Genomic DNA, 26621 nt, shown 5'->3' with positions numbered 1-26621 from the left:
GAAACCTTCAAACAAAAGGACTTGGAGATACCTGTACATGAAACACAGAGAGTTAGTATCAAGGTGCAACAGGCAATCAGGAAGGCGAGTGTAAAGTTGGCCCACCTTTCAAAAGGACTGAAGTGTAAGAGTAGGAAAGTCTTTACTGCAACTGTGCAGGGTGCGAGTGAGATCACATCTCCAGTACTGTCAACAGTTTTGGTTCCCTTATTTACGAAAATCTATCTTTTCATTGAAGGCAGTTCCAAAAGGTTCAAAAAAATCCCTGGTATGGAGGGATTGTTGCATGCGCAAAGATTAAACAGATTGGGAATCTCTTCACTGGAGTTTAGAAGAATCAGAGGTGATCTCACTGAAATATTTTGGATTCTCAAACAACGTAACAGGGTAAACGCTGAGAGGAAGTTTAGCCTCATCAGAGGGTCTAGGACAGAGGGCATAGTCTCAGAGGAAAAGGGCATCAATTTAAGTCTGAGATGGCAAGGAATTTCTTCTCTCAGAGGGTTGTCAGTCTTTGGAACCTCTTGTCACAGAGAGCTGTGGGGGACAGAGTCCTTGTGTATATTAAGGCTGAGGTAGAGAAAATCTTGATCAGTTGGGGAATCAAGGGCTGTGGGGAAAAACCTGGAAAGTGGAATGAGGAATGTCAGGTTAGCCATGACCCTATCCAATGGCTGAGCAGACTCAAGGGACTGAATTGCCTGGTCCTGTTCCTACTGCTTATAGTCTTACCTGCCACCCTGGCACCCTAACCCTGTAATCCACTGCCAGCCTGCTTCCAGACATACCCTTTCCTAGGAGCTGTCAAAACAGTTGGCTGAGTTGCTGGGCATTTAGATTGCAGAATAACAGCTTCCTGCAAAAAATGGGGAATGATTTGAATTCTTCTGAGCATTCTGCCTGACATCAGATCTGCTAAAATTCGGGGACTCTCTGCATTTCTGAAGCTGCTGTGATTGGAATGTCCTGCGAGAAATGTGGAGCGCTGCCTTTATGAATATAATGGCAATCTGTCTGTGACTGCCGCATCTCAGAGTACCCAAATTTTGAAAATTTGTCCTCTTCATGCCCGTCGTCATGACACCAAGAATGATTTTTCTGATCCCTGTGATGGTAATGTGGCGAAGGGGGAGCGAAATTATATTCATACATTCCCTCTTAGCTCAACCAAGGAGTAACATTTCTGCTCTCTGTGCATGCCCACTGCAAACCAGAGAAGGGAAATGTGGATGCGGAGCATGATAGGAGCAAAACGCAAAGTACAATGTAGGCGGATGCTGGAAAGGGCTTGAGATTCTGACTGTATCAGTTCTTTATCACAATGATGAGGCAATGAGTCAGCCTCCCCCAGAAAAGCATCTATTGATTCATGTACAAGCTATGATGCTGTTAACAATAAGTAGTGCTTCTAACATGTCAGACAGAGCACACTGTGTTGTGGAACAAATTGTTGTGCTATACTTCCATTCACAATGACGGAGGGGAAATAATGCAATATGTCATGTGATCCAGACTTAGTATCAGTTTGTTCTGAGGAAGGCACCAACTCAGAAATGCCCACAAATTTTCTACCTGTGTTACACCATTACCAATTTCTCAAATCCTTAATAGATTAACCTAAATATTTTTAGATTAGATTACTTACAGTGTGGAAATAGGCCCTTCGGCCCAACAAGTCCACACCGACCTGCCGAAGCGCAACCCACCCATACCCCTACATTTACCCCTTATCTAACGCTACGGGCAATTTAGCATGGCCAATTCACCTGACCCACACATCTTTGGACTGTGGGAGGAAACCGGAGCACCCGGAGGAAACCCACGCAGACACGGGGAGAACGTGCAAACTCCACACAGTCAGTCACCTGAGTCGGGAATTGAACCGGGTCTCAGGCGCTGTGAGACAGCAGTGCTAACCACTGTGCCACCGTGCCGCCCAGGTTTTGCGCTAACCTTCTCCTTGATTAATACTGAAGTAACTTCACAGAGGCCAGCATCCCAAGTCACCCTTTACTTATACATGGAGAGACCTTGACACTGATCCAGCTCCTTCAGATCAAGCCTCATGAGTGAACAAAACCTCTGACATTCCTGTTTATATCTGTCAGCCAAGGCTTCCTGATTGGATCAGATTAACAGCCCCAATCAGGGAACACATATTCTATGAGGTCCACCAGGTTTACCTCATTACAATTATTACCTTGCTACATCAGTTCTGATGAAAGATCATTGACTTGAATTATTGAATTGTTGGAATGAATTTTCCCTTTTTTTAAAAAACAAATGTGTGCAGGAGCATGCTGACACGCGGGATCATCCCTACAGCTGAGACAACTCACTGTATCGCCTGCCAACCAGCTCATTGTGAGGCTGAGTGAGTTTCTTTGGGAATCCCAGGCCTCAAAATGGACACCCCAGGTCACCAGGAACAGCTGGCTAGTGAGAAGGTGGTAGTTACCAGGTCCTAAGGAGTGCTTATGCAGACCTACTCCTGAAGGAATCCAGTGTTGTGACGGTAATACTCTTTATATTCTTCTCATGAGGTGGGGTTTGCAGGGAGTGGGGTTTTGGAAGTCAGGGCAGAGTATTAGCTTTCAGCAGCATTGGTGTGCTTCCCATTGCTCTCAGAATGGGGCAATTGGTGGACCTGCCCAACCCCCAAAACACACACACACACACACACATATACACACACACACACACACACACACACACACAGACATACACACACACACGTATACACAGACACACATACACACGTTCATACAAACACCAGTACAGATACAGATTCATACAGACACCCATACACACACACATATATGCAGACACACAAATACACATATTCAGGTGTACGCACACACTCACACAAGTACACACACACACACACACACACACACACGGTTATGCTGGTTGACCATTAGGAAACTAGCAACATGTCTTGCCTACAAGAAGGCAGGGAATCAGGCAGTGGCAGGTTGTGGCCCTTGAGTGAATGCTAATGGAGCATTTAACGACCTTTATTGGTTCTGGATCACAAAGGCAACTCGAGAACCTGAATCAGTGGGTATCAAGAGGGGAAATGATGGGGTGAGTTGGAGAGAAGATTCTCACCAGTTAAAATGTGAGGAAAATCATGCTTGTTAACTCAGCTCCTCTCCATAGATGCTGCACAGGAGATTTTCTGTTCTTATTTCAGGATTTCAGCATCTGCAGTTTTTTGCATTTGCTGTGCTTTGATGTTTATCAGGGCAAGGAGAAGAAAAACACAACACAGTGCATCCAACCAGTTATTCAGCTGGTTACTGCAATTGATGTGATTACCATGGGCATTCATCTTTGCAGATTCTGAGTATGATGAATTCTTAACTATAATCAAATCATTATATCGGAATTAGATTGCTACAGTTGCAGTTTAATATGCACTGATTAAAAATTCTTTCATTGTGGCAGCTTTGATTGCAATTTCACTGTGGCCCAGCAGTAATATTCTTGTCTCCAAATGAAATGCTGTTCCAAAAAATCTACAAAAGCTGGTTTAACATTCCAATGCAATATCAAAATGGTGTTGACTTTTGGATGAGACTTTAAACTAAGGTTATATGTGCTCTATTAGGTGGACACAAAACATCCCATGATAGTATTTCTATCTTATCCAATAGGTACATTATCACATTGCTGCATATATAGCAACTGTGCTGTCAGCAAACTTCCACTTTCCACATGTCAAGAGTCATTACACTTCAACGGTACTTCATTGGCTGTCAAGCCGCTTTGGGTGTGTCCAGAGGTTGTGGAAGACGCTATATAAATGTAAGTCTCTCTTGCCTTCTGACAATAAATGAAGTGTATAAATTTGGATAAACTAATGGCAAATTTGCAATCAGAGCCAAAATTCTCACACTGTGCTGACACTCAGTCAGGTTTATTCTCTTTTCAAAGTTGCTCTGCCTTTCGATTAATTAGATCTCATCTAATGAATTCTAAATGTGACTTTTGTTTTGGAATTCATCCAGCTAAATAAAATCCTCTAATAACACTGAACTCTGCTGTGATGAGACCTCCTTTCTCACGTCTCTCTTGTAAGGTAGTGTTAGCTCAGTCAAGTGTAATAAATCCTTCCCAGAATTTGCAACAAAATTTAAAGAAACAACTTGATGCTTTTTATTGTCAAAATTGGAAGGGCCTTGTTCTGTGTTGTAGACCTGTATGACTCTCTGTCGGTCACATTTACCTACATAGTAATGGATTGAGATTTACCATCAAACTTAAATATTGTCCTTATATTTCTGATTTTGACAATAAAAGGCATCAAGTTGTTTCTTTAAATTTTGCTGCGAATTTTGGGAAGGATTTGTTGCACTTGACTGAGCCTATCTGTTCAACAACAGCTCAGCATTAGAGTAACTGTCGCAGAACATAGCCCACAGCAGGGAGATTTCTTATTACTGGATTGCTAAATACAGTGACAAAAACAGTCTGACAGTTCTTTTTACGATGACACTTCGCAAAAAGTGTCATAATGGGTTTCTGAAACAGCTTACATTGCTGTATTCCACACTCTAAAGAGAAACAGCACCAAAAATTGGCAAGTGAATCCAAATCTTGAAAGCGACCATTCACCCCATCTGGAACAGTGTCAGATCTTTGAACAAGCTGACCAATTAGTTGCACGCCTTTCTCCTGCCTGATCGCCCTTCATTTTTTTTTTCCATTCTCAACTGTTCATCTTTCGAAAGTCACTGCTGAATGAGTATCTGTCAGCCTTTTAGGTAGTATGCTCAAAGTCACAATAACTCTCTTCATCTCCCCTATGCTAATTGTTCCAAACGTTTCCAATCCTCTTTCCAGTGTTCATTTACAGAGCAAGTCTTACTCTCAGTGCTGCTCTGCAGAGATTGTATCTGGTGTACAAATCCATCTCATAAGGAGCTTTACAATCAATTTTTATTCCTCAGTTTTAAAGATTCATTTTCTTTCAGGCTTCATTGTTTATGTGGGAAAATATAGACCTCAACCTTCATGGAATCGAAATGTAGAAAGTCACTTTGTGGAACATTTTGGACATCACCAAAATTTAAGACTAGCCAAAGGCAGGAAAGCCAATGAACATGGGCTTAGCTGCTTGTTTTTGACTGGTGCAGAAAGGCCTTTGGTCTGTGTTGTCGATCTCTGTGCCTCTATGTAGCCCACATTTACCATCAAACTCTCAATGCTTAAATGTTATCTTTATATTGTAAGTCAAAATGGAGAAGCATGTGTTTCTGGGGTGACAACAATTTACCTGTCACTATGATGGTGATGTATTCAATATTGTCGGCAATCACAGACAGGGAGTTTTGTTTTAGTGACTAAGGTCTTCTTGATTCATTGAGATCCAAGTGTTCTGAATACACTTTCTGTACTGCTCAGAAGGGAGGTTCAGGACTTTGTCCCAGTAACACTGAGGAAACAGAGCAAAATCAGGATGGTGTGTGGCTTGGAGGAGAAAGTGCAGGGAATAGTACTTGGATGTATTGGTTGTGTCATTGTCCCTCTAGGTAGTAGAGGTTGTGGTATTGGAAAGTCTTTTCGAAAGAGCCTTGGCAAGTTCCCACATTGCTGCTACTGTGCTTTGGTGGTAGACATAGTGAAAGTTTAAAGATGCCAGTCAGGTGGGTTCTTTTGTTCATGATGTTTCTCAAGAGCTGTCGGAGATGTACTCATCTTGGGAAGTGGGAAATATTCCAGCACTCTCCTGGTTTGAATCTTGCTGATGGTGGATAGGCTTCGATGATCTTTGTCAGTTGGTATCTGTTGAGAAACCAGCCTATAGCAACAGGATCCTCACTCCGTGCTCACACAAAGACCTTGTGTGCAGACTTTGGAACACTTCGCCAGACTTGAGATCTCAGTTCTGGCTGCATCATATAACCAGAGGATTTATCTACACATTTTGTGATCATAGCGATATTTTAAACTCTTTTTAAATAAACTTACTGCACACTTAGTAGCTACTGTCACCTTTGTATTACTCTGAGACAGATTAATATACAAAACACCAGTGTATTGCACTTCTGACACATTAGCCTATTTTTACTGAGGTACAACTGCACAGAAACGCATGTTTGTTGCAGAAGTAATAATGCGGATGCAGCAACCACAAAGTTTAAGCCTTTGAGATAGTTATCCACCTTCAGGGTAAGTGATTTATAGTGGAATTAATTATTCTGAGGGAACCACCATTTTCTTGGTTTCCAGAATGTGTAATGCAAAATTGCTGTACTCCAAGCAAATTATAAGTGTAGTGTTTAGGGATTCAGTGTGCCAAATGATTTGCTCTATACATTGTAATGACATGCTGTAGAATAAATGAATCAGAACATCATTAGAATCATCAGTCCTGTTGACAACTGCATGTGTTGGTCACCACCAGATTTTTATTCAACACATTTTTCCTAAATTGTAAAACAAAATAAGTATTGTTCGAACACAGCCACTCCTACTGTCCTTATGGCAGCATTGTGTCCTTGTTGCCTGTCAGATTTCCATTGTACTCATAACCTGGTAAAGTGCTCCCTACTGAATGTACATCAGTACGATACCTGACTGTGAGTGTATCATTTACCATCTCTGACGGGCTGTGTGCCAGTATGGAATCGCCCTGTGTCTGGATAGTGCCTCCTATGTCTATATGTCAGCACAGCACCCCTACTGTGTCGGTACACTATCCCTGTCTGTGTCAGTACAGAGTGCCGGTCAGTGTATCAACATTCTACTGTATGCCAGTACAGTAACCCTGTATGTGTGGCAGTTCAATGGCCTCCTACTGTCTGTGTGCCAGTACAGCATCTCCAGTTGTTGGTGTGTCCTGGTGATAGTACAGTTCTTCTGTCTGTTAGTCAGTCCAGCTGTCCTCCCTGTAGGTCAGTGTAGTACCACTGTCTATGTGTCGTTACAGCTAAATACCTAAAACTGTGATTCTGTAGAGTTCCCTGCCTGTGTCAGTATACTATTCCCGTCTGTGAGTCAGTGCAGTTCCCCTATCTGTCAATACAGTACCTCTGTGTGTGCCTGTACTGTATACATGTTTGTGTTGGTACCATACCCTTGTCAGTGTCAGTACAGTACATTTGTTTATCAGTACAGTTCTCCAGTCCATGTGACAATATAATCTACCTGACTGTATATTAGTACAGTTCCCTTGCCTGTGCATCAGTACATTGCTCCCTTGTCTATTGTCAACACAGTAACTCTGAGCGTCAGTGAGGTTTCCTTATCTGTGTGTTATTACATTCCATCCATATGCCAGTGTAATAGCCTTCTTTGTCTGTGTGCTAATCTGGCACCTCTGATTATCCTTGTGTCTGTACAGTATATGTGTGTGAGTGCCTTTATCTGTGCGTTAGCCTAACGTTCATGTATGTGTAACAGTAGTCCAACTGTCAGTCAGTACAATAGCCCTATCTGTGAGACAGTACAGTAACTGTTTCTGTTTGTCAATGCAGTTCCCTGGTCTATGTGTCAGTATGATACTCATATAAGTGTTCCAGTGGAGTATTCCCTACTCCACTGTGTCTGTACAAAGTTCATTGGACTGAAGTCCGAAATCTGTTTGAAGAATACTGTGCCACCTTTGAACAAAAAAAATAGCAAAAGCCTACATGATACGAATCCTCAACTCAGTAGGGCTTCTAGTCAGATTGTTCCATTTGACAAACCTTTTTGATATCATTATTAACACTGCTGGATGTTCTTCTTGATCAGACGTTGCAATTGACAGCAGTCTTATTGACGGAGATTTCAGTTGAAAAGAAAAAGTTGGTTGTTCAAGGTGAAACGTGCACAATTAAAACTGTTGAAAAGTTCTGGACTAGCATCTGGGATGTGGCTTCTTGGCTATGCCTGACACCCAACTGTTACGTCCTTGATGGTCACACTTGACCATCATGTCGTCCCCTCTCGCTCGCAATGCCTCGCCACAGCAGTTTCCACCCACCTGTGCTTTCAAGGCTCTGACGGAACGTCTACAAAAAAAGACAGGTATGAAAAACCGGAAAAAGGGGGTCAGAGAGGCCGCAGGTCAGAGGCACAGTTAGACTCGAGTGTGTCTGCAGGTCCTGGTGGTCCCTGAAGCGGTCGCAGTGGAGCCTGAGGTGGAAGGGGACTCATCGTTTCCAGGGTCACTCTGATCGTCCTTGTTTAGGCCTTGGCTGCTGATGTGGCTCTGCAGAGCTGCGGGCGTGAGCCACTCCTTGGGGAGACAGCTCTGGAGGAATGGGATGCAGGAACTGAAGTACGCCAGCCGGTTCACCCAGCGAGGGATCTCCTTTCCGCACAGAATCTGGAAGACAACAAGACAAAGCTTCAGGCAGGTGGAAACCAATTCCCCGGCAAGCCACATCTGAGCGCATGCAATTCTGCACCTGGATCCGCTAACAAAATGTACAAAAACACAAAGGAAGTTCAGCAACTTTCTAAAAGTCCTTCTAATAAACAGTTACATGGATTTTATCTGGATAGTTCCAGTTCACTTCCCATCAGGACTTATTCCGAAATGACATTCCTCAATGTTGAAAAAGGTAGGGGAGTCCAGCACTAGAGGGCTTAAGCTTAGGATGAGAGGTGAAAGATATAAAAGGGACAACTTTTTCATGCAGAGGGTGGTGTGTGTGTGGAATGAGCTGCCTGAGGAAGTGGAGGAGGCTGGTGCAGTTACAACATTTAAAAGGCATCTGGATGGGTATATGAATTGGACGGGTTTACAGGGATATGGGCCAAGTGCTGGCAAATGGGACTAGGTTAAGTTCGGCTGAAGGGTCTGTCTCCATGCTGTACATCTCTATAACTCTATAACAGCCGGAATGGCGACAATGGAGGTTGGGAGCCGAAACCCCAGAGCCCGTTACAGAGACTCCAGCCAATGTCAAGCAGCAACTGGAGGAGCAACAGAGGAACAAGAAGAAGTGCTGGATACTCTCTTTTCCTTCTTAGAATGACCAGTCGCCAACAGGTAAAACTTGGAGATTTTATTTATTAAGAAGCGGCGACAGTTCTGGTTCCCAAGAACAAGTGTGTAGCTATGTCAATTCTACATTCAGCTTACATTTTTAAACATTGAAATGCTGATAGCTTTGTATAATTATATTTCATTTTCAAGCCTTAGCAACACAGTAAGCCAATTACGACATGGCATTCAGTCAGTACGTCACTTGACTTGACATCAGGTTGGGCTCAGTTTGCAGTAGCTTATGTACCTGTTTCGATAAATTGTTCAACACTCTGTTAGGTAACCCTATTCAAAGCAGAAACAAATTTAACTGTTATACAATATTAACTCAATTAGATTAGCTGTTTCTTTATATTTTTAACTGTTATACAATATTAGCTCAATCACACTGCTTTTGTTTCTCCCCACAGAACAGAGGGAGATGAACTCTATTGCAGTAAAATCTTGCATTATATTTAGTATTTCAAGGTGGCATCAGAACGCGGTGACATTTTGCATTTTACATGCAATAAAACATTTTCACTGTATTTGTAGACACATGTGATGGTAAATCTAAGTCCAAATGCAATCTAATTCCTTTTTGCTCAGGTGGGAACTGTACACATTGAGAAACTTATGGATATCTAGTGTCATTATCAAGCAGTCAGTACCTTACCAGTGCCAAGACATTAGGCCTATCACAGGCCTAATGTATGATTGTTTTCTCCAGTTACTAGATTCTGAATCTTTATTGTTGACATTAAATGGCTTTTCACTTCTTTGGGCATCGACCAGGGATTGTGCCACTGAAAGAATGCCATCAACATACTATCAAACGCCAAAGGTTCATTGACATATGTTCACCCTCCTGTCTCCCCGAGTGAATGGTGCAGAGTGCTGGAAAGAATTCCTTATTTTCTCATGGGATCAATAGCAAGGCCTGCATTTGTTGTGCATCCCAAACTGCCTTTGAACTGAGCGGCTTGTTGAGCTGCTTCAGAGGCCAATTAAGGATCAACTATTTGAGTCATGAGTAGGCCAGTCCAGGTAAAGGCAGTAGATTTCCTTCCATAAAAGGCAATAGTGAACCAGATGAGTTTTTACAACAATCAATGATAATAGTCCTGGTCACTATTATTGGGATTAGCTTTGGATTCCAGATGTACTAATTACATCTGAATTGCATAAGCTATCATGGTGGGATTTTTAGAAAAAGCTTTAACCTGAATTTCTGGATTATTAGTCCAATAACATGACCACTATGCCCCTTTGCAGAATGGATAACAATCTATTGAACTTTGTTGGGAACAAGTTGCCATCTAAACCTAAAAGTAGGAATGCTGCCAACTGAGCCCCCAGAACTTTACAGCTAATTCTAAAATTTACAAAATAATACATGGAATTTTTAAACAAAAACCTGTCTTGTAAAGCTCAATACTTTTCCTGGTTAAAGTGACACAGTATGTGCATTGATAGATATCTCCTTACTTTAGGAAGTGTTACTGAGTAATTATCAAAAGTAATTTTGAGTTACCATTTACTTAGACAGTTTCGTAACAAACTGCAACGTAGCAATGAGGCAGGTGTAGACTATGGAATTAGTAAGTTTACGAGGAGTAGCCAATGTATTATCTAATGCAAATCAGTCCCACCAATGCTTTAGACAGCATGGTTTGAGGAGGACTTCACTAATAAGCAACAGATAAACAACGACAATTGTCAAATCTGTGTTAAACAACTACAATTGCACAGAACAGCTGCATGTAGAGCTGCGTCGAAGCTGAATAAAGCTGTTCTATTTGAACCTTGGCTTTTGATGGACCTGCTAACAAGTTAAGCAGAAGTAGATACATTGGAGTCATGCTGTAATCACCCTGTACAGTCTAATCAGGTGGGTTGAAGGGAGAGCTCTCCATCTGTACACAGAAATGGGAAAGAACTGAAAGCAGAAAAGGGGACGAAACTCCATTTCCTCACTCAAAACTATTACAAGACCTAGGGATTCAATTGTGCCTGAAACCAGGTGAGCAAAATCAGGGTGTGTCCTACACGCTGCAGTCGGAGTGCAGGAAATTGGCATGGAATGATCACAATCATGAATGAAGCTAACAGTCAGCACTCTCTATGTCTGAGAGGTTAGGAAATCAGAGGAGCCAGCCTCTTTTGCAGGACAAGTCCACGTGGGCTGCACAGAGCATGGAATTATTCTCTATGGAAGAAAATTAGCGAGAGGAAACACAAGGGTGGGTCCCAGGTTCTTGGGCACAATATTAGAATTCCTATTCAGAAGTATTGACAGGAAGAGGGCAGGCAGCTGGCCAGACAGCACATTCTTATCCAATGAGGAGAGGTCGCTGAGTAGGCCAAAGACAGCAGGTTAGCTCAAGGGGCGGTAGAAACATAGAAAAAGTTCAATGGTCTCAGCAGGGATGTTAACCAATGAATCTGATATCTAAAGCACCAAGTTCCTCCAGCGAAACCTCCATTCAGGGTGCCTGATCCTGTGTCCCAGTTCCTATTTATGGATGCCAGTGATTTATCATTCCCATAATCACTTCTCTAAAATATGAATTGGCGCTTGTGACAGGTAATGACAGTACATCCTAGTGAAGGGTTAGTTTCTTTTTTTCCCACCGGTGGAGAGATTTACTGTACCTGAAATAAATGAGAGGAACGAGGGGTGGCTGTCAGTGTGATGGGAGCGCAGAAATTAAAAGCTGGCGAGAGCTGCTACAGTTCATTGTGTTGATTGTGCAGAGTGAGGAATGGAAATATAAACCAAGAGGAGGATAAAACGTGCAGAAAGCTTCCACCAAACCATCTCCAATTTTGCCAGGGTAGTGCAGTTTGTTACCGAGCCTGTAAGACAGTGGCGGGAAGTAACAACAGGAGTACTGTGAATGAAACTGTAACTGGTGAAGTTGGGAGAACAGTGTAAGAGAGTTGCATTGTTACCCTATTCTGGCAAGTTCAGTGAGTGGGCAAATGCAGATGGATGAACTATAATGTGGATAACTGTGCTGTTGTCCACAGTGGCAACAGAAGCTGGAAGGCAGATTATTATCTGGGTGATGATAGATTGGGAAAGGGGGAAGTGCAACGAGATTGGGTGTCTTTGTTCCCCATTGAGTGTTGCACGCTTTTTGGCCTCTGTATCTGAGGAGGGAGGTTCTGGCAGTGGAGGGAGTGAAATGAAGTTTTACCAGACTGATTCCTGTGATGGCAGGACTAATATATGAAGGGAGACTGGATTGGTAAGGACTGTGTTCACTGAGTTGAGAAGAACGAAGAGGATCTGTCATAAAGAAAACCTATAAAATTCGGATAGGACTAGACAGAATAAATGCAGGATGTTCCTGATGACTGGGGAGTCTGGAACCAGGGTGATAGCCTACGGATACAGAGTCGACTTAGGATTATGATGAGGAGAAATGTCTTCACTTACAGACTGTGGCAATTGTCTGCCACAGAAAACAGTTGAGGCAAAAACATTGAATGTTTTCAAGAAGGAGTTAGATATAGTTCTTAGGGATAAAGGGATCAAAAGGTCTGGAGAGAAATGGGAACAGGATACTGGGTTGGATGATAAGCCATGATCATATTGAATGGCGGAACAGATTCAGTTGGCCGAATGACATTCCTTTGCTCCTGTTTTGGATGTGAAACAGTTTCTATGTTAACACTGACAACCTGCTAATGTTGTTGAATTTGTTTTGCAATATTACAGCCTTGCCCTTGAAGTTTAGCCCCTAGCACTGAGCACCTCAGTGACCTCTGACTACTGGCAGTGGAATTGTTGTGTGGAGGAGTTTTGGCTCCCAAGTTGCAAAGGGGGTAAGCAATTTCCCTTGTCCCTCCCACCCTAAACCAGGCCGCCCTCTATAGAAATCTCCAGTGCCTTTGCAATGTTGCTGAGGCTATTTCTGGTTTGTGTTTCTGCAGACAGCGTGCAATTTGCGTCGTGTGGTGCCTGAAATGCCTAAGATATGCCCTAGTCCATCCCCACAGCTATCCCTAAACATGTGTATAACCAATGAATGAATGGCTGGTGGGGCTAACAGAATTCCTGGCTCATGAAGTGAACCAGAGAGCAGCCAGATGAATGATCATTCCAGATGATTGCACTGCTCCTGATTTGTGACATTATTGGGTTTCCAGACCGCCAACCCGTAGAGCTAATAAGCGAAGGGAGGGCAAAAAAACAAAAAACTGGCGGATGCTTGAAATCTGAGAAGAAAATAGAAATTGATGGAGAAACTCAGCAGATCTGGCACATTCTGAAGATGGGTCAGTGGACTCAAATACATGAACTGTTTTCTCTCCACAGTCTCTAAGCCAGGAGACTGAGTTTGAGAAAGCTATTACTTTGTTGGTCAGCACTAGAGAATTGGCAGTCAAAGTAAGGAGGCCTCTCCAATAGCCTTCAGGGAAGACAAGCAGTCTGGTTTAGTCTGCACATGACACCAGTCCACACTGGCTGGTTGGCTTTTTAGACCGTCTAAAGCAGCTGCTCAGCTTTTTGAGCAATTAGCATTCAAGGAAGAAACCCATCCGGTCTTTTGAAGAATAACCAATATCTGCCAACTAGAGAACAAATTACAAAAAAAACCCCTCCTCACACTGTAGACAGAAAAGCAATTACCAGCTCCTTCCTTCCTTCAGGGGATTGAAAGCACAGTTTTCAGAAGTTAGCAGTTTCCAGAACACAGCAATATCTGCTTCACTACACTTCATCAATTACTTGCTTGTAATTTCCTCAGAAACTCACCCAGTCCAATAACCATTTCCACCACTTTAAATTGCAGTAAGTTCGCACAGACACAATGGCACTGTTGGGGTAGAATTTAAATGAGAGCAGAAACTTCACTCTCAGTGTGATGTTAGTTGAAGTTCGGATTTTGAGAATGCAAATTTAGAGCATCCAGATTCCTACAGAGACCCAGGGCCAGTTGATCTTTACATTCTCATTTTACAGTGAGATTTCAGTTTCCACTTCTGCGAGATCTATGGAATAATTTACGGAGCAACAAGAATAAAGTCATACGTTAATTCATACAATATTAATTCTACAGTGTGCCACAGTGTTCTGCTTGCTAATGTCAAATATAAAGTTAATATCGTACAAAAGTGGAAAGAATTTGCAACAACTGTTGCAAATATCATTATGTTTTGGAATATACATTTTTGTTCTAAGGTTGAGCTTTAAGCTTTAACTGGAGAAAATGCAATGAAAGCAAACTTGAAACCTATTATACTTACAAGTTTCGGACCATTTTGACTAAAGCCATTAACAGTTAGAAAAGTAACATCATTAAACAGATGCCTGGTATACTTCACTAAAAAAAAATGAGGATACAGGAATTTTCTCCTCCCTAGTATGGTATGGACAATGGTGCAAAAGTTGGAAAATTAGGATGAGAATTTAAAAATCAGAATCCTAATGTCAGAAAAAACATTTCCGATTTTCCCCTTTAAATACGATCATCAGAATCTCCCTACTATGCATTGACTACTTTATTTCTATGCATTGCATCTCATTAATACCTCAATGAGCTTTGCTTATATCTGACTTCCAACTCTCCTTTTATTTCCTGAGAAAGTAGATGAAGCAATACCCCAATATGTAAGTCAGAGTGGGATACTGGCTGCAGCACCTCACTGATGCCTGTCTCAATCACACCCAACTGTTTCTTCCCCTGAAAGCTCCATGGTCAACTTTTCTTTTGACCCCTCATCTACAAGTCAGCATTGGAAAACTCCCAGCTTCATCACATCATCCTGCTGTTCAGTCCTTCAAATCTACACTTTGGAGCTCTGGGACCCTCACCACTTGCATGCTTCTGCCAGATCAACTTGCACAAATTTGCATCGCATGCATCTGTGCGGGATGACTGTTAGCTTGTTGTTTCACATTGTGCACTCGGGGCTGTCAGCTTCCACACACTGCATGTTGCTTTTTACTGCGTGGAGTCTTGAGTGCTCACTTATAGGCGGCCATCTTTGAGGCTTGCATGCCTTTTTGTGCAGAGAGACAGATAGCCAGCTTGAATTGGCAGCAAACACTGAACAGTCAAGGGATGGGCATGTTGCTGTGTGGCACTGTCAATGTCAGCCCTGCAAGCATCTGCCAGCAGCTTACATTACAAACACACTGCATGTGGATCAACAAAATAGCCATGTGGGAAAGTCAGAGGGGAGCAGTCCTGAGTGGGGTGAAGAGGGGCTACAGTCAGTCAGAAGGCATCTCTAATTTTAGTCCAGGTCAGTCAAACGATTGGTTCTGCCAGAGTCCAGGGATCCATGTTGAAAAATGCGGTGCTGGAAAAGCATGGCTGGTCAGGCAGCATCCGAGGAGCAGGACAGTTGACGTTTCGAGCATAAGCCCTTCATCAGGAAGACTGGCTGTGCTTTTCCAGCACCACTCTTTTCGACTCTGATCTCCAGCATCTGCAGTCCTTACTTCCTCCAGGGATCTATGTCCTTGCAGTTCAGGGATCAGGCCATATACAGTCCTGAAGGTCAAGTGCAGTCTGTCTGGGATTCAATATAGGTCACACTGTGGAGACATCAGTCCTCAGACTGGCCATGCTTAGCAGGGCTAAACTAAACTAGGGGAGATGGTCAAGGTCAACATTAGCCGGGAGGGGTGGGGGTAGTGCTACGATGCTATGGCTTTAAGAGGTATATATTGGCCTCGGCCTGTGCCTGGGGAGGGCATACAGTCATTAAGGATGTCAGAATTCACAAAGCCCTGGGCTCTGGGGGTGGTAAAGCGGGGGAAGCTAAACTTTATATAACGAATCATTGGGGTCATGTTGGACAGGAGCCCAAAAGGGACCATGAAACATTGGCGGAATTGTTCTGCTTCTCAGGACCAGCCTGCAATTCACTCTCAGGAACATATCCGTACCACATTGGATTGAAAGGCAATAATTGTGTAATAACTGCACAAATTGGTTGACACTGCATCCAAACTGGCAGAGTCAGTTACTGAATTGTTCAATTTAGGGTCAGCGTAAACCTCTTGGTATTGGAAGCCCCGTTAGGACAATTCAGTAATGCCACCCTGATTTCTATTTGTATTTCATTGATTGTCCAAGAATACACATTCCAAAACTTGGCCATAAAGTAATCAGGAAATTCGACATTTCGGGCATAAGCACTTCTTCAGGAATGGAGAAGGGCTTATGCCCGAAACGTCGAATTTCCTGTTCCTTGGATGCTGCCTGACCAGCTGCGCTTTTCCAGCAACACATTTTCAGCTCTGATCTCCAGCATCTGCAGACCTCACTTTCTCCATAAAGTAATCAGGGGCATCCCACTGCATGCACTAATTCCCTCTGTGGGATGTCAGCAAAGCAACCTCCATCAGACCAATGTATTTTAAAATGGCAGCTGAAGTACCCATTTTTGAAACACATTCTGTAAGTGGCAATGGAAGACAATGTTTCCCAGCTGCCACATTCTCACACTGATCTGTAAGTATTCAAGGACATGACGTGTGATACAGAAGGGAGTGTTTTTTTTGGGGGGGGGGGGGGGGGGAAGTGGTGGGTGGGTGGGGGGGAGGGGCTAAAGCATGTGGCCTGTGTGTTCACTGTCAGAGTTCCATTCCCAAAGCAGCATTCAGACTTTGACTGTTCAAAGTTTAATTGTACATGTTTGCCTATCCAAGAGCTCCTTATTCAGGCATGACAATGTCATCCTTAGGGAACCTCCATAACCAACTGCATGACGGTATAGCACAAACTTCTGGCTATCCTTCTGACATGCTCCACAGATTGTCTGCACATCAATCTCACATGGCTGTAGTCTTGAACATGTCTCAGTTTAGATTAGAGTGGTGCTGGAAAAGCACAGCAGGTCAGGCTGCATCTGAGGAGCAGGAAAATCGACGTTCCGGGCAAAAGCCCTTCATCAGGAATGGAGATGTATTAAATTCATTGATGCGTGGATGGAGGGGGTTAAAGGTAAGGCCTTTGCTGAGGACTGATCGTTCATCCTCAATGAGGGAGAGGTCTGGGGGATGATGAAAACTCGGCAGGGTTGAGAGCTAGGACCTGGTGTAGATGTGGAGCTGGAAGTTGGGGCGGATCCTGTCACTGGAGTGGATGTGGTGTTAGTGGGAATGGGGGTGAAGTCTTGAGCAGGGATGATGTTCCCCTCAGGGTTCTGGGGGGGGGGGGCGAGGATGGTGACAGTGGGATCTGTGGGGGGGAGGAGTGTCGGCAGAATGCAAGTGAGTGGAGTTGATGGGGGCGGAAGTGGTGGCAAACACAGCAGTGGGGGGGGGGGGAGCGGGCAGAAGTCACTGAGCGCGTGACGTCAGCGATGACGTGGGGGCGGAAGTGATGGCACATGTGGTGCATGAGGAGTCGTACTCCATTCCTGATGAAGGGCTTTTGCCCGAAACATCAATTTTCTTGCTCCTCGGATGCTGCCTGACATGTTGTGCATTTCCAGCACCACTCTAATCTAAACTCTGGTTTCCACTTTTGCCTCGTTGAACATGTCTCAGTCAAGGTCTAATGACTGAGATTGCCTGCAGTTCAGGAGTCAGTACATAGTTTGTGTGAGGTGAGCAATGGAATTGCTATCATCCTTGGGATATCTGAAAAGGCTTGCATATGCATGCAACTGAACCAGGGCCAACCGCAAAGAAGATACAGTGCAGGTTTTTTCAGAGTGCAAGTAAACATATACTTAGAAAGGTGCAAGGTTATTGACAAATGGTGGTACCTTTGCCACCTCTGTGCCCTCAGTCTGTTTTTCTTTTCCTCTCCCTCCCATTACATCAAAGTGCAACTTTGATTTCTGCAACTGGGCTGGAGGGCACTTGCTCAGTCATTGGTCATTGTTGGTCTGGTTTCAGGGGGATGGCGGGGGGAGAAGTGAGCCCGGGTCTCCTGTGAGCACACAGAGAAATGGTTCACAACGTGGCTGAGTCAAGAGTGAACGCTTAACTCCAGTGGTTAAACAGAGGAGGAAATCAAGGCTGAGAACTGCAGAGATTTGTGTGAAGGCTATTTATAGAATACAGATTAATGGAGAATTTGACTTGACTCCTGTGGATAGCTGTGAAGTACCACTAACATTGCCCTCTGGATCTGTCAAAATTTCATATCCTCTTCAAATCCTAAACAAAGGACAGGGAAATCCTATTTTCCTGTGAATTTACAGCAGGACATAGATCAAATGAACAGAGATTAAAGAGTAAAGGACAGCTTTTTGCAGTATTTTAGCCTGTCTAACTGATTCTCTTGACGGCTGCTATCACTTGACAATTCATTTCTTCCCATATATATTCTTACCCGCTCTCTTGCGTGCCTCCAGGTTTTCATACACCCGCTCTCTCAGGGCTAACCTTTCACCTCTTGCGGCCTTTCTCCACAAGGCTGTGCGCTGGGTCAGAAGCTGTGCCCCACTACGTCGGTCTAGGCCCCTCACTGTTCGCCTTTTAGCGTTTTTATTGGAGCTCAGTTAGCAGTAAGCTAAATGCCTGCACAAAACAGATATCTGCGCACTGCCCACTGCACCAATAATGTTCGGGTTAGATTACTTTATTTCACTGATGGGACAGCCCCAATCAATGCATATTTCCTGTTTCGATGGATTCCAGGGGCGAAGCAGGGGAAGGGATTCGCAGAGCCGAATCATGCCAGAAATCAGTGAAACGTCATTTTCCTCGAGTGGGTATCTCTCTGGAAACTTGCCCATTAAGTCGGTTACAACACTTAAAGTTGCCCAGCCCAGCCCAGGATGTGCTACTGTTACTTTTCGATACGTGGATATTCTCGCCCCTACAGGGCATCCCCAGTTGCTTGGTGCCCACATCATTTGTAATGGGTATCGGTCTAGCACTGTCAGCCACCCTCCATGCTTTCCCCAGACACAGCAGATATGGGGAGATTGGATGCCCACTTCACGGTTAGGGACCTGGAGATGCTGGAAGAATGTCCTCTCCCTCCAGAACCTCCACTAGAGAGCGATGACACTAGAGTATGCCAGTTCAGCTTCGACCATCTGGAGGAGTGCCTAGCAGTGGCAATATGGCCAATGGCCTTTTCCACTCAATGCCAAGGTGAGTGCCACCATCTTCTCACTGCCGCCTCACCCCTCACTCTACTCTTGTTACTGCACCCATGTCCCAACAAGGACCACGTTCTATCATTCTCACTATTGCACTCAAGATCTTTCCTCACTCGCTTCCACCAGCCCGCCCACCCACAAAACCACGCCCCCCCAACAACCCACCCTCCCCTCCCAGCACCCTCCCCTGCCACTGCAGAAATTGCAAAACCTGCGCCCACACCTCTCTTCTCACCCCCACCTAACGCCCCAAAGGAGCCTTCCACATCCATCACCCGCACTTCCACGCATGTCATTTACTGTATTCGTTACTCCCAATGTGGTCTTCTCTATATTGGAGAGACTGGATGCCTTCTCGCAGAGCGCTTCAGAGAACATCTCTGGGATACCCGCACCAATCAATCCCACCACCCCGTGGCCGAACATTTCAACTCCCCCTCCCACTCTGCTGAGAACATGTAAGTCCTGGGCCTCCTCCATCATCACTCCCTCACCATCCAATGCCTGGAGGAAGAATGCCTCATCCTCTGCCTCAGAACACTTCAATCCCACGGCACAAATGTGGACTTCACCAGTTTCCTCATTTTCCTTCCCCCACCTTACCCTAGTTCCAACCTTCCAGCTCAGCACCATCCTCATGACCTGTCCTACCTGTCAATCTTCCTTCCCACTTATCCGTTCCACCCTCCTCTCTGACCTATCACCTTCACCCCTCACCCCTGTCCACCTATTGCACTCTCAGATACATTCCCCTCAGCCCCACCCACCCTCCCATTTATCTCTCCACCCCAGAGGCTCTCAGCCTCGTTCTTGATGAAGGGCTATGGCTTGAAATGCTGATTTTCCTGCTCCTCGGTTGCTGCCTGACCTGCTGTGCTTTTCCAGCAACACTCTAATCTCCAGCATCTGCAGTATCCACTTCTATCTACTAAAACCCTGCATGCCCTCTGCCCGCTCACTCACTTGGGAGCCCTCACCAGCTTACACCCAGCAGCACCAGCACTGACAGCTGTGCTGGTCACTTGCAACTCACTCAATCCATCCTTTTCCCTCACTCAGACTGTAAGCAGAAAAAGCCTGGACAGGTAGCAGGGTGCCCTCAGCCTGATGAGGAGAGGATATTGACCCTCTTTGGCAAGGACCAGGACCAGCCCTATGTTGATGCACAAGCCTCCATGTCTTGGTAAGAAATATTGTTGCACGACTATCTCCTACTCTCAAAAGGGCAGAACGCCTGCCCCGTTGAGCCAATGCATTCTCTTTCTTCGTCTACTTCAAGTTACAGTTGCATTGTCATGGCCTCCATGATCAAGAGGGCAGTGCCACAAGACGCACCGTCCCCTGCCCATCAGGAAGACAGCACAGATGCCTTTGAGGCTACTCTGGCAAAGGCTGTCTCCCGGACCCTCCACCAGCTCAGCCACTGGCACCTTGGCAGTTACGTTAGCCAGATTACAGTTGGGGACATACGTCACTGCAACAAGGCCGCAGCTGGCCGAGGGAGCACTGCCAGAGACTGGGGACCTGCCCAGCCCCAGCCACAGCCTCGGCCCTGGGCAGGGGAGGAGCCCATGATGTCAGCAAGGTATCAGAGTATTGCGTAGGTTGGTCAGGAGACACTGGGTGTCCCGACACAAAGGCTGCAGGACTGCAATGACCTGTTTGGGGATCCTGCTGCCTCAGGTATGCAAGTATCCGGCTCTCTTCATGGGCAGGCTGGCAGCTGAACAGCTCAGGCCAGCAGTCTAAGAGGCTGCTAGATATCCACACAGGCCTGCACCCCATCGCTTGAGCCATTGTTGCTCAGCAGCACGGTACAAGAAGGGAGGTGCCCCCTCTCACAAAGAGACAGCCTGTAAGCACCAACTGGAGAAGGAACCGTGTACAAGTTCCCCTGCCCCAGACATCTCCTTTCTGAACACTGCAGAAGTGGCTTCCATCTCCACCCTCCCTGCCACCCTCAGCCCTCTGGGAGTTCAACTGAGGAAGGCTCTGCCAGGCTATGGGGCAGGCCGCACCCGGCCCAAATACCTCCCTGGAATCCCACCAAATCTCCAAGGACAACAGGCTCCACTGTAATGTAGGCTCCCTCTGCCACAGCTGCAGTCCCTGTGACTACATTGAGATGTAGTGGGAAAGAAGGACAGAAGGATACATCGGTGGCAAGGATGGCACTTTGTTCGAAATACATTCTCATGTTTGTAAAGTTACATTCAATCTTCGTCATCATCTCCTGAGTGAATGTCTGTCTGTCCGGCTACAACTACAACTACAACAGCCTCTCCATCCTGCGCACTGCACAACCTGTAAAATGAGCAGCTGCTCGTGCAGCGACTCAATGGGCTGAATGGCTTCTTCCTGCACTGCAGGGATTCTATGATTCTACACAATGTACAGGCTTTGGGAAATTGGCATTTGTTACCTTGGCAACGAGCGTCAATCTCTGAAGGCAGCAAAACAGTCTTCATGCTTCACAGCCCTTAAAGGGATAGATTTGTAATGTTGTGGCCATGTCTGCTTGGGAGGGGGCAAGGATTTGGTCTATACACAGGAGGTTAATGACTCAGCTTCACACAGCATGTAGTACTCACGGTTGAGTTCCAGCTTTGGTTTATGGGTATCTGTGGAATACTGTTCCCCTTTGAATAGCTTCATGTTGTTTAAAATTGAAGCCCTCTTCCTGACAGAATGAAACACTTCCACTCTGAGTGTAGTCACAGCTATCTTCATCTCTGTTATGCACTTGCTAGGTACAACACAATGGGATGAAATGGCGATCACTCCTCACACAGTAAATGATGAAAAATTAAGCCCAAAAGATTGATTCTCTTGTTCCTCAGATGCGGCCTGACCTGCTGTGCTTTTTCCAGCGCCGCACTTTATCGACTCAGCTCTCCCTGTCTATCCCATAGACTATAAACTTCCCCAAGTCCCCACTCCGAACCAATCTTTTTAAATCTTTATCTGCTCAAATTACCCATTCCCTTCCCACAACAGCCCAAGACACATCAGCTAAACATGTCAGATTCATTGTGGCAGTGACTGTTAAGAACTCTCCCAGGGCAGATCCCCTTGATCAAATTAGCCAGACAGCTCCAAGTGGTGAGTGACTAGACCCTGCCTGATATTTGGGAGAAGTGAGGACTGCAGATGCTGGAGATCAGAGTCAAAACGTGTGGTGCTGGAAAAGCACAACAGGTCAGGCAGCATTCGATGGGCAGGAGAGTCGACGTTTTGAGCATAAACATTCCTGATGAAGAGCTTATGCTTAAAACAGCGACTCTCGTGCTCCTTGGATGCTGCCTGACCAGCTGTGCTTTTCCAGCACTACACTTTCTGAGCCTGCCTGATATTTGTACAGTTCTCTGACTGCTTTCCACTACTCCTCAGATTGTTTGCATCAGACCCAAGAGCTGATGGTGACTCACTCCAAAGATGGCAGAGATACTGGCTCACTGACTGTGACTGCCCTGAGCAGTCAACTCACCTTACGCAAGTCCCTGGTCTGATACAGGAGTCTGCCAATCATTTATGGTACTGGGAGCATTTTGACTGAAGGGTGACTCACTGAATTTAACTGAAGATTCCTCCCTTGGACTTATGTTTAGCTGAAGCACCATGAATGTGTTTGATGTGCCCATGACGTAGCACCGTGTCGTACAGCAACTTGTCCAGCCTCTTGTCTGATCCTGGCTGGTGACCATGACAAATTGCCTGGCTTTGGGTCAGTACTGAAAGGCAACACAGGACAGAAATACCATGAGCCTGGCTTCAGGACCAAAGTGCAAGAACACTAGACAGGAATACCATGAGCGCCGAAGTTGTCACAAGGTGAGTGAGCGTCAGGAGAGTGAGCAAGGATCCCTGAGATGCATCCTGGTCCAGTCCATGAGCTGGCTGCCTGTCCCAGCAAGAGAAGTGTGCTTGCAGCCACGTCTCAATGATAGGTGCCAGTGCAGTCCTTCACTGACTTTCAGAGCACATTGCAAATGGATCAGTGATGTGCCACTGTGATGTGGTGAGGCTGGTGTGCGTCAGGTGCCAATATCCATGGGCATACTGTTTGCCCAAAGACAGGTGACTGATGTCCAGGATGGAAGCCCAGAGGAGGGAGTGGCAAGCTGGAGTTGCCAGACACTCGCTCCGATGTTCATGTCAGGAATTTTCGGTATTTAGTTTTTAGAGTGAGATGAAAGACTACCTATAATGAGGTGAAATTAAATAATCATAAGACCATATGACATAGGAGCAGAAAATAAGCCATTTGGCCCATTGAGTCTGCTCTGCCATTCAATCATGGCTAAGTTTCTCAACCCCATTGTCCCACTTTCTTCCTGTAACCGTTGATGTCTTTGACAATCAAAAACCTATCTATCTCACTCTTAAAAATACAGAATGACCTGGCGTCCATAGCCTTCTATGGCAGTGAATTCCATAGATTCACCAATCTCTGGCTGAAGAAGTTTCTCCTTGTCTCCATTCTAAAAGATATTCCCTTTACTCTAAGGCTGTGCCCTCAGGTCCTAGTCTCTCCTACCAATGGAACCATCTTCCCAATGTCCACTCTATCCAGGCCATTCTGTGAGTTTCAATTAGATCCCCCCTCATCCTTTTAACCTCCATTGAGTGCAGACCCAGAGTCCTCACATGTTCCTCATATGTTAAGCTGTTCTTTCCTGAGATCATTCTTGAGAACTTCCTCTGGATCCTCTTCAGGGCCAATACATCCTTCCTGAGGCATAGGGCTCAGAATTGCTCACAATACTCTCACTGTGGTCTGGCCAGTAATGAGGCTGTTAATGAGTGATGACCCATGAAAATTGGCCTCTCACCGTTCACTAGTGAGACCCTTGTCTTGACGTTTCACGTTTGCTTAGAAAATGCAACTCTTTGATCATGATGTCGGGAAGGGACATCTCAGCTGCATGCAACAGCAGGTATTGATGTTGACGATGGTGGGTCAGGGTAATTGGTCAAATACGATGAATCATTCTCACTGCAATGCACTCTAACAAGTCCATCCTTTATGACAGGAAAGATTTCACACTGAAATGTTCAGCACCAAGGCACAGTCATCATTGAGATAGACAGTAAATGAATCACAGTGAAGGAGGCACTTAACAGGAACGGACCAGAAATAATGTGTTGAGATTAGGAAGCATAACCATAAAATGAAATGAGATTGGAGCTGAGGCAGCATTTCAGCCCATTCTGCCTCGGGGTACAATAGCTGAGGTGATGATGGGAGAATGTCACCCTTTAAAACTTCAGTTTCAGTCTGCTGGACTCAGCAAGATTCAAAACCTTACCTCAGAAAGCAGAGTGAGTGCTGTTTTGTGCAGTTGACCCAGAACAGTCTGTCCAGTCAATCTACATGTCACACCGACAGTTTTAATGAACTGGTTTTACTGAACAGGTTGCTCTCACACATGATCCCCCAGGTATTTCAGAAAAGTACAACACAAGTGTATCTAGTTGTGTGTTTCCTTGCTGACTGGCTCACCCTCAGCTGTATGATAGTGATTGGTTAAATATATATTGGATTTGATCGATTCTAATGCTTTTTTTTAACAGCCATTGTATTGTGGCATACATTATGGACTGTGTGATTCTATGGTTTATCCTGCTGTGCAGAAGGACCTGGTATGATTGCACCATTTAATAAAAGAATTAAAATGGAGTTTTAACATTAGTCAGGGGCCAATTATGAAATATTGTCAAAGGAAACACACCAAAGTTGTATGACCTGGCCTGACTAATGGCTTCTGAGGCTGGTTAAATGTCCTCGATCATTGATTATACAGGGCAGAATGGGTGTGTATCCCTATGGTTTAACAAGTGTTTTAACAACTCCCATTCCCCTCCCCTCTGTTTTCTACTTCCTTCTCCCTAACGCATTGATTTTCTAAAATACATGGAGTATCTTGTGTGGGAGCAAACTATGCTGAAAATGTGTAGCTGGAAAAACTAAGCAGGTTTCCAGCAACACATTTTCAGCTCTGATCTCCAGCATCTGCACTCCTCACTTTCTCCTGGAAGCAAACTATGTCAGGGTTCAGTAAATCTATTGATGTGAGATGTAGATTGACTGGACATGCTGTTATGGGTTAACAGCACAGAACAGTGATTTCTGAGTAAGGTTTTGAATTTTCTGAGGCCAGCAGATGGGAACTGGCACTATAAAGTAGGATTTCACTTTTGATGTGAGCAATTCTTCGCTGATCCAGGCAAGGAATATCTTTTGTACTTCTAAATGTGGGTCACCCTTCTTGAATTTGGGCAAGAAAACCCATCCTCTGATCTGGGAGATCCTACTCATTCATTTATTTATTCATTGAATTAATTATCCATTCATTCATTCATTCATTTTAACAGGCCATCTATATCTGTTTACAACTTAATGCCTTTACCATGAACTTGGAAAATGACTCAATGCCCAAATGCTTTCCTGTGTCAGCAGCCTATGCTGATAAGGTAACTCACAGCTTATCTCAATGGCTGGGTGTGCCTATAAGAAACTGGGGCATTTTGCCACTGTGACTATGCTTCAAATTACTTTTGAGGCCACATGACATCGTGATCTGACAGTATATTCTCATTCCCTCACTGTTGCTGGGAGTAAATCCAGGAGTTCCCTTCCTATCAGAGCTGTGGCTATGTCTACACCCCAAAGACTGCAGCAAGCAGAGAAAACAGCTTATCACCACCATCTCAAGGAAAGTGAAGGATGGACAATAAATACCTGCCTTGCAATTGAGGTCTAATACCCATGAATAAGTTGAGGGAAAGGATCACGTGCTTCTGACAAATTCTGACTTGTTTGACATAGGAAAGGTTGCTGTGTGAAAGGTTAAAACTCGCGTTGGCTTTATACAACCAGTCAATGCATATTAAAATATGTTGCAACACTACCTTGTACACCTATTTTTTCACTGGTACTGAGCGTGCAGGCTTTATTCTACAGTTTGGACCTAACCTGAAAATAATACCAGTTGGAAGGTTGGAATAATTGAAACTCTGGGATCAGTTTTCTACTGATTCAAATCAATTTGCAATAAAATGCAACTTTTGGCATGCAATGTATACAATATATAGGAACTAATTATAACATTTTACCACATATAACTGCAACACTCCCAAAGCCATTGAATGCATTTCCTATTAACTTATGCAAGCTTCAGTAAGATTACAGATGTCCCCAGCAGCACCAGTCGCTATCTTTTACGAGCATGACTGCAATTTAAATGGCACCATTAGGTTTGGTTACTTTCGTGTCAAAGAGGTGGCACAGTGAGATCTGATTCGCTAATGAGAAGTCACTTACTGATTGGATTCTAATCTCATTCTGAGATATCCATAACACCAGTCTATTTGTCCCACATCATCTTCCCTATAATTACTTAACTAATTTATTCTCTCATCCCTTGGATGGTTAATGAGCTTGTGTTTCCAAGTCTGACCTTGCACTTTTATAACCACTGCAGAATCAGGCATTAATGTTTGTGTGTGATTTTCTATGTTAAAATATGTTGCAACACTACCTTGTACACTTACTTTTTCATTGATA

General features: G+C 44.6%; 1 protein-coding gene across 1 annotated transcript in view; it reads right to left on the bottom strand.

The window, feature by feature from the left end:
* Positions 1-8071: 8071 nt before the first annotated feature.
* The window catches only part of LOC132818170 (deubiquitinase DESI2), a 69180-nt gene continuing 50630 nt past the window's right edge, over positions 8072-26621 (bottom strand). Inside the window, exon 5 of the mRNA XM_060828949.1 lies at positions 8072-8320. Coding sequence (XP_060684932.1) covers positions 8072-8320 — 249 coding nt within the window. The remainder of the gene's footprint in view (positions 8321-26621) is intronic.

Source organism: Hemiscyllium ocellatum, chromosome 8 (genome assembly GCF_020745735.1).
Source record: "Hemiscyllium ocellatum isolate sHemOce1 chromosome 8, sHemOce1.pat.X.cur, whole genome shotgun sequence".
Lineage (NCBI taxonomy): Eukaryota > Metazoa > Chordata > Chondrichthyes > Orectolobiformes > Hemiscylliidae > Hemiscyllium > Hemiscyllium ocellatum.
Note: the sequence above shows the minus strand (reverse complement) of the source record. Positions and strands in the feature narration are given on the sequence as shown.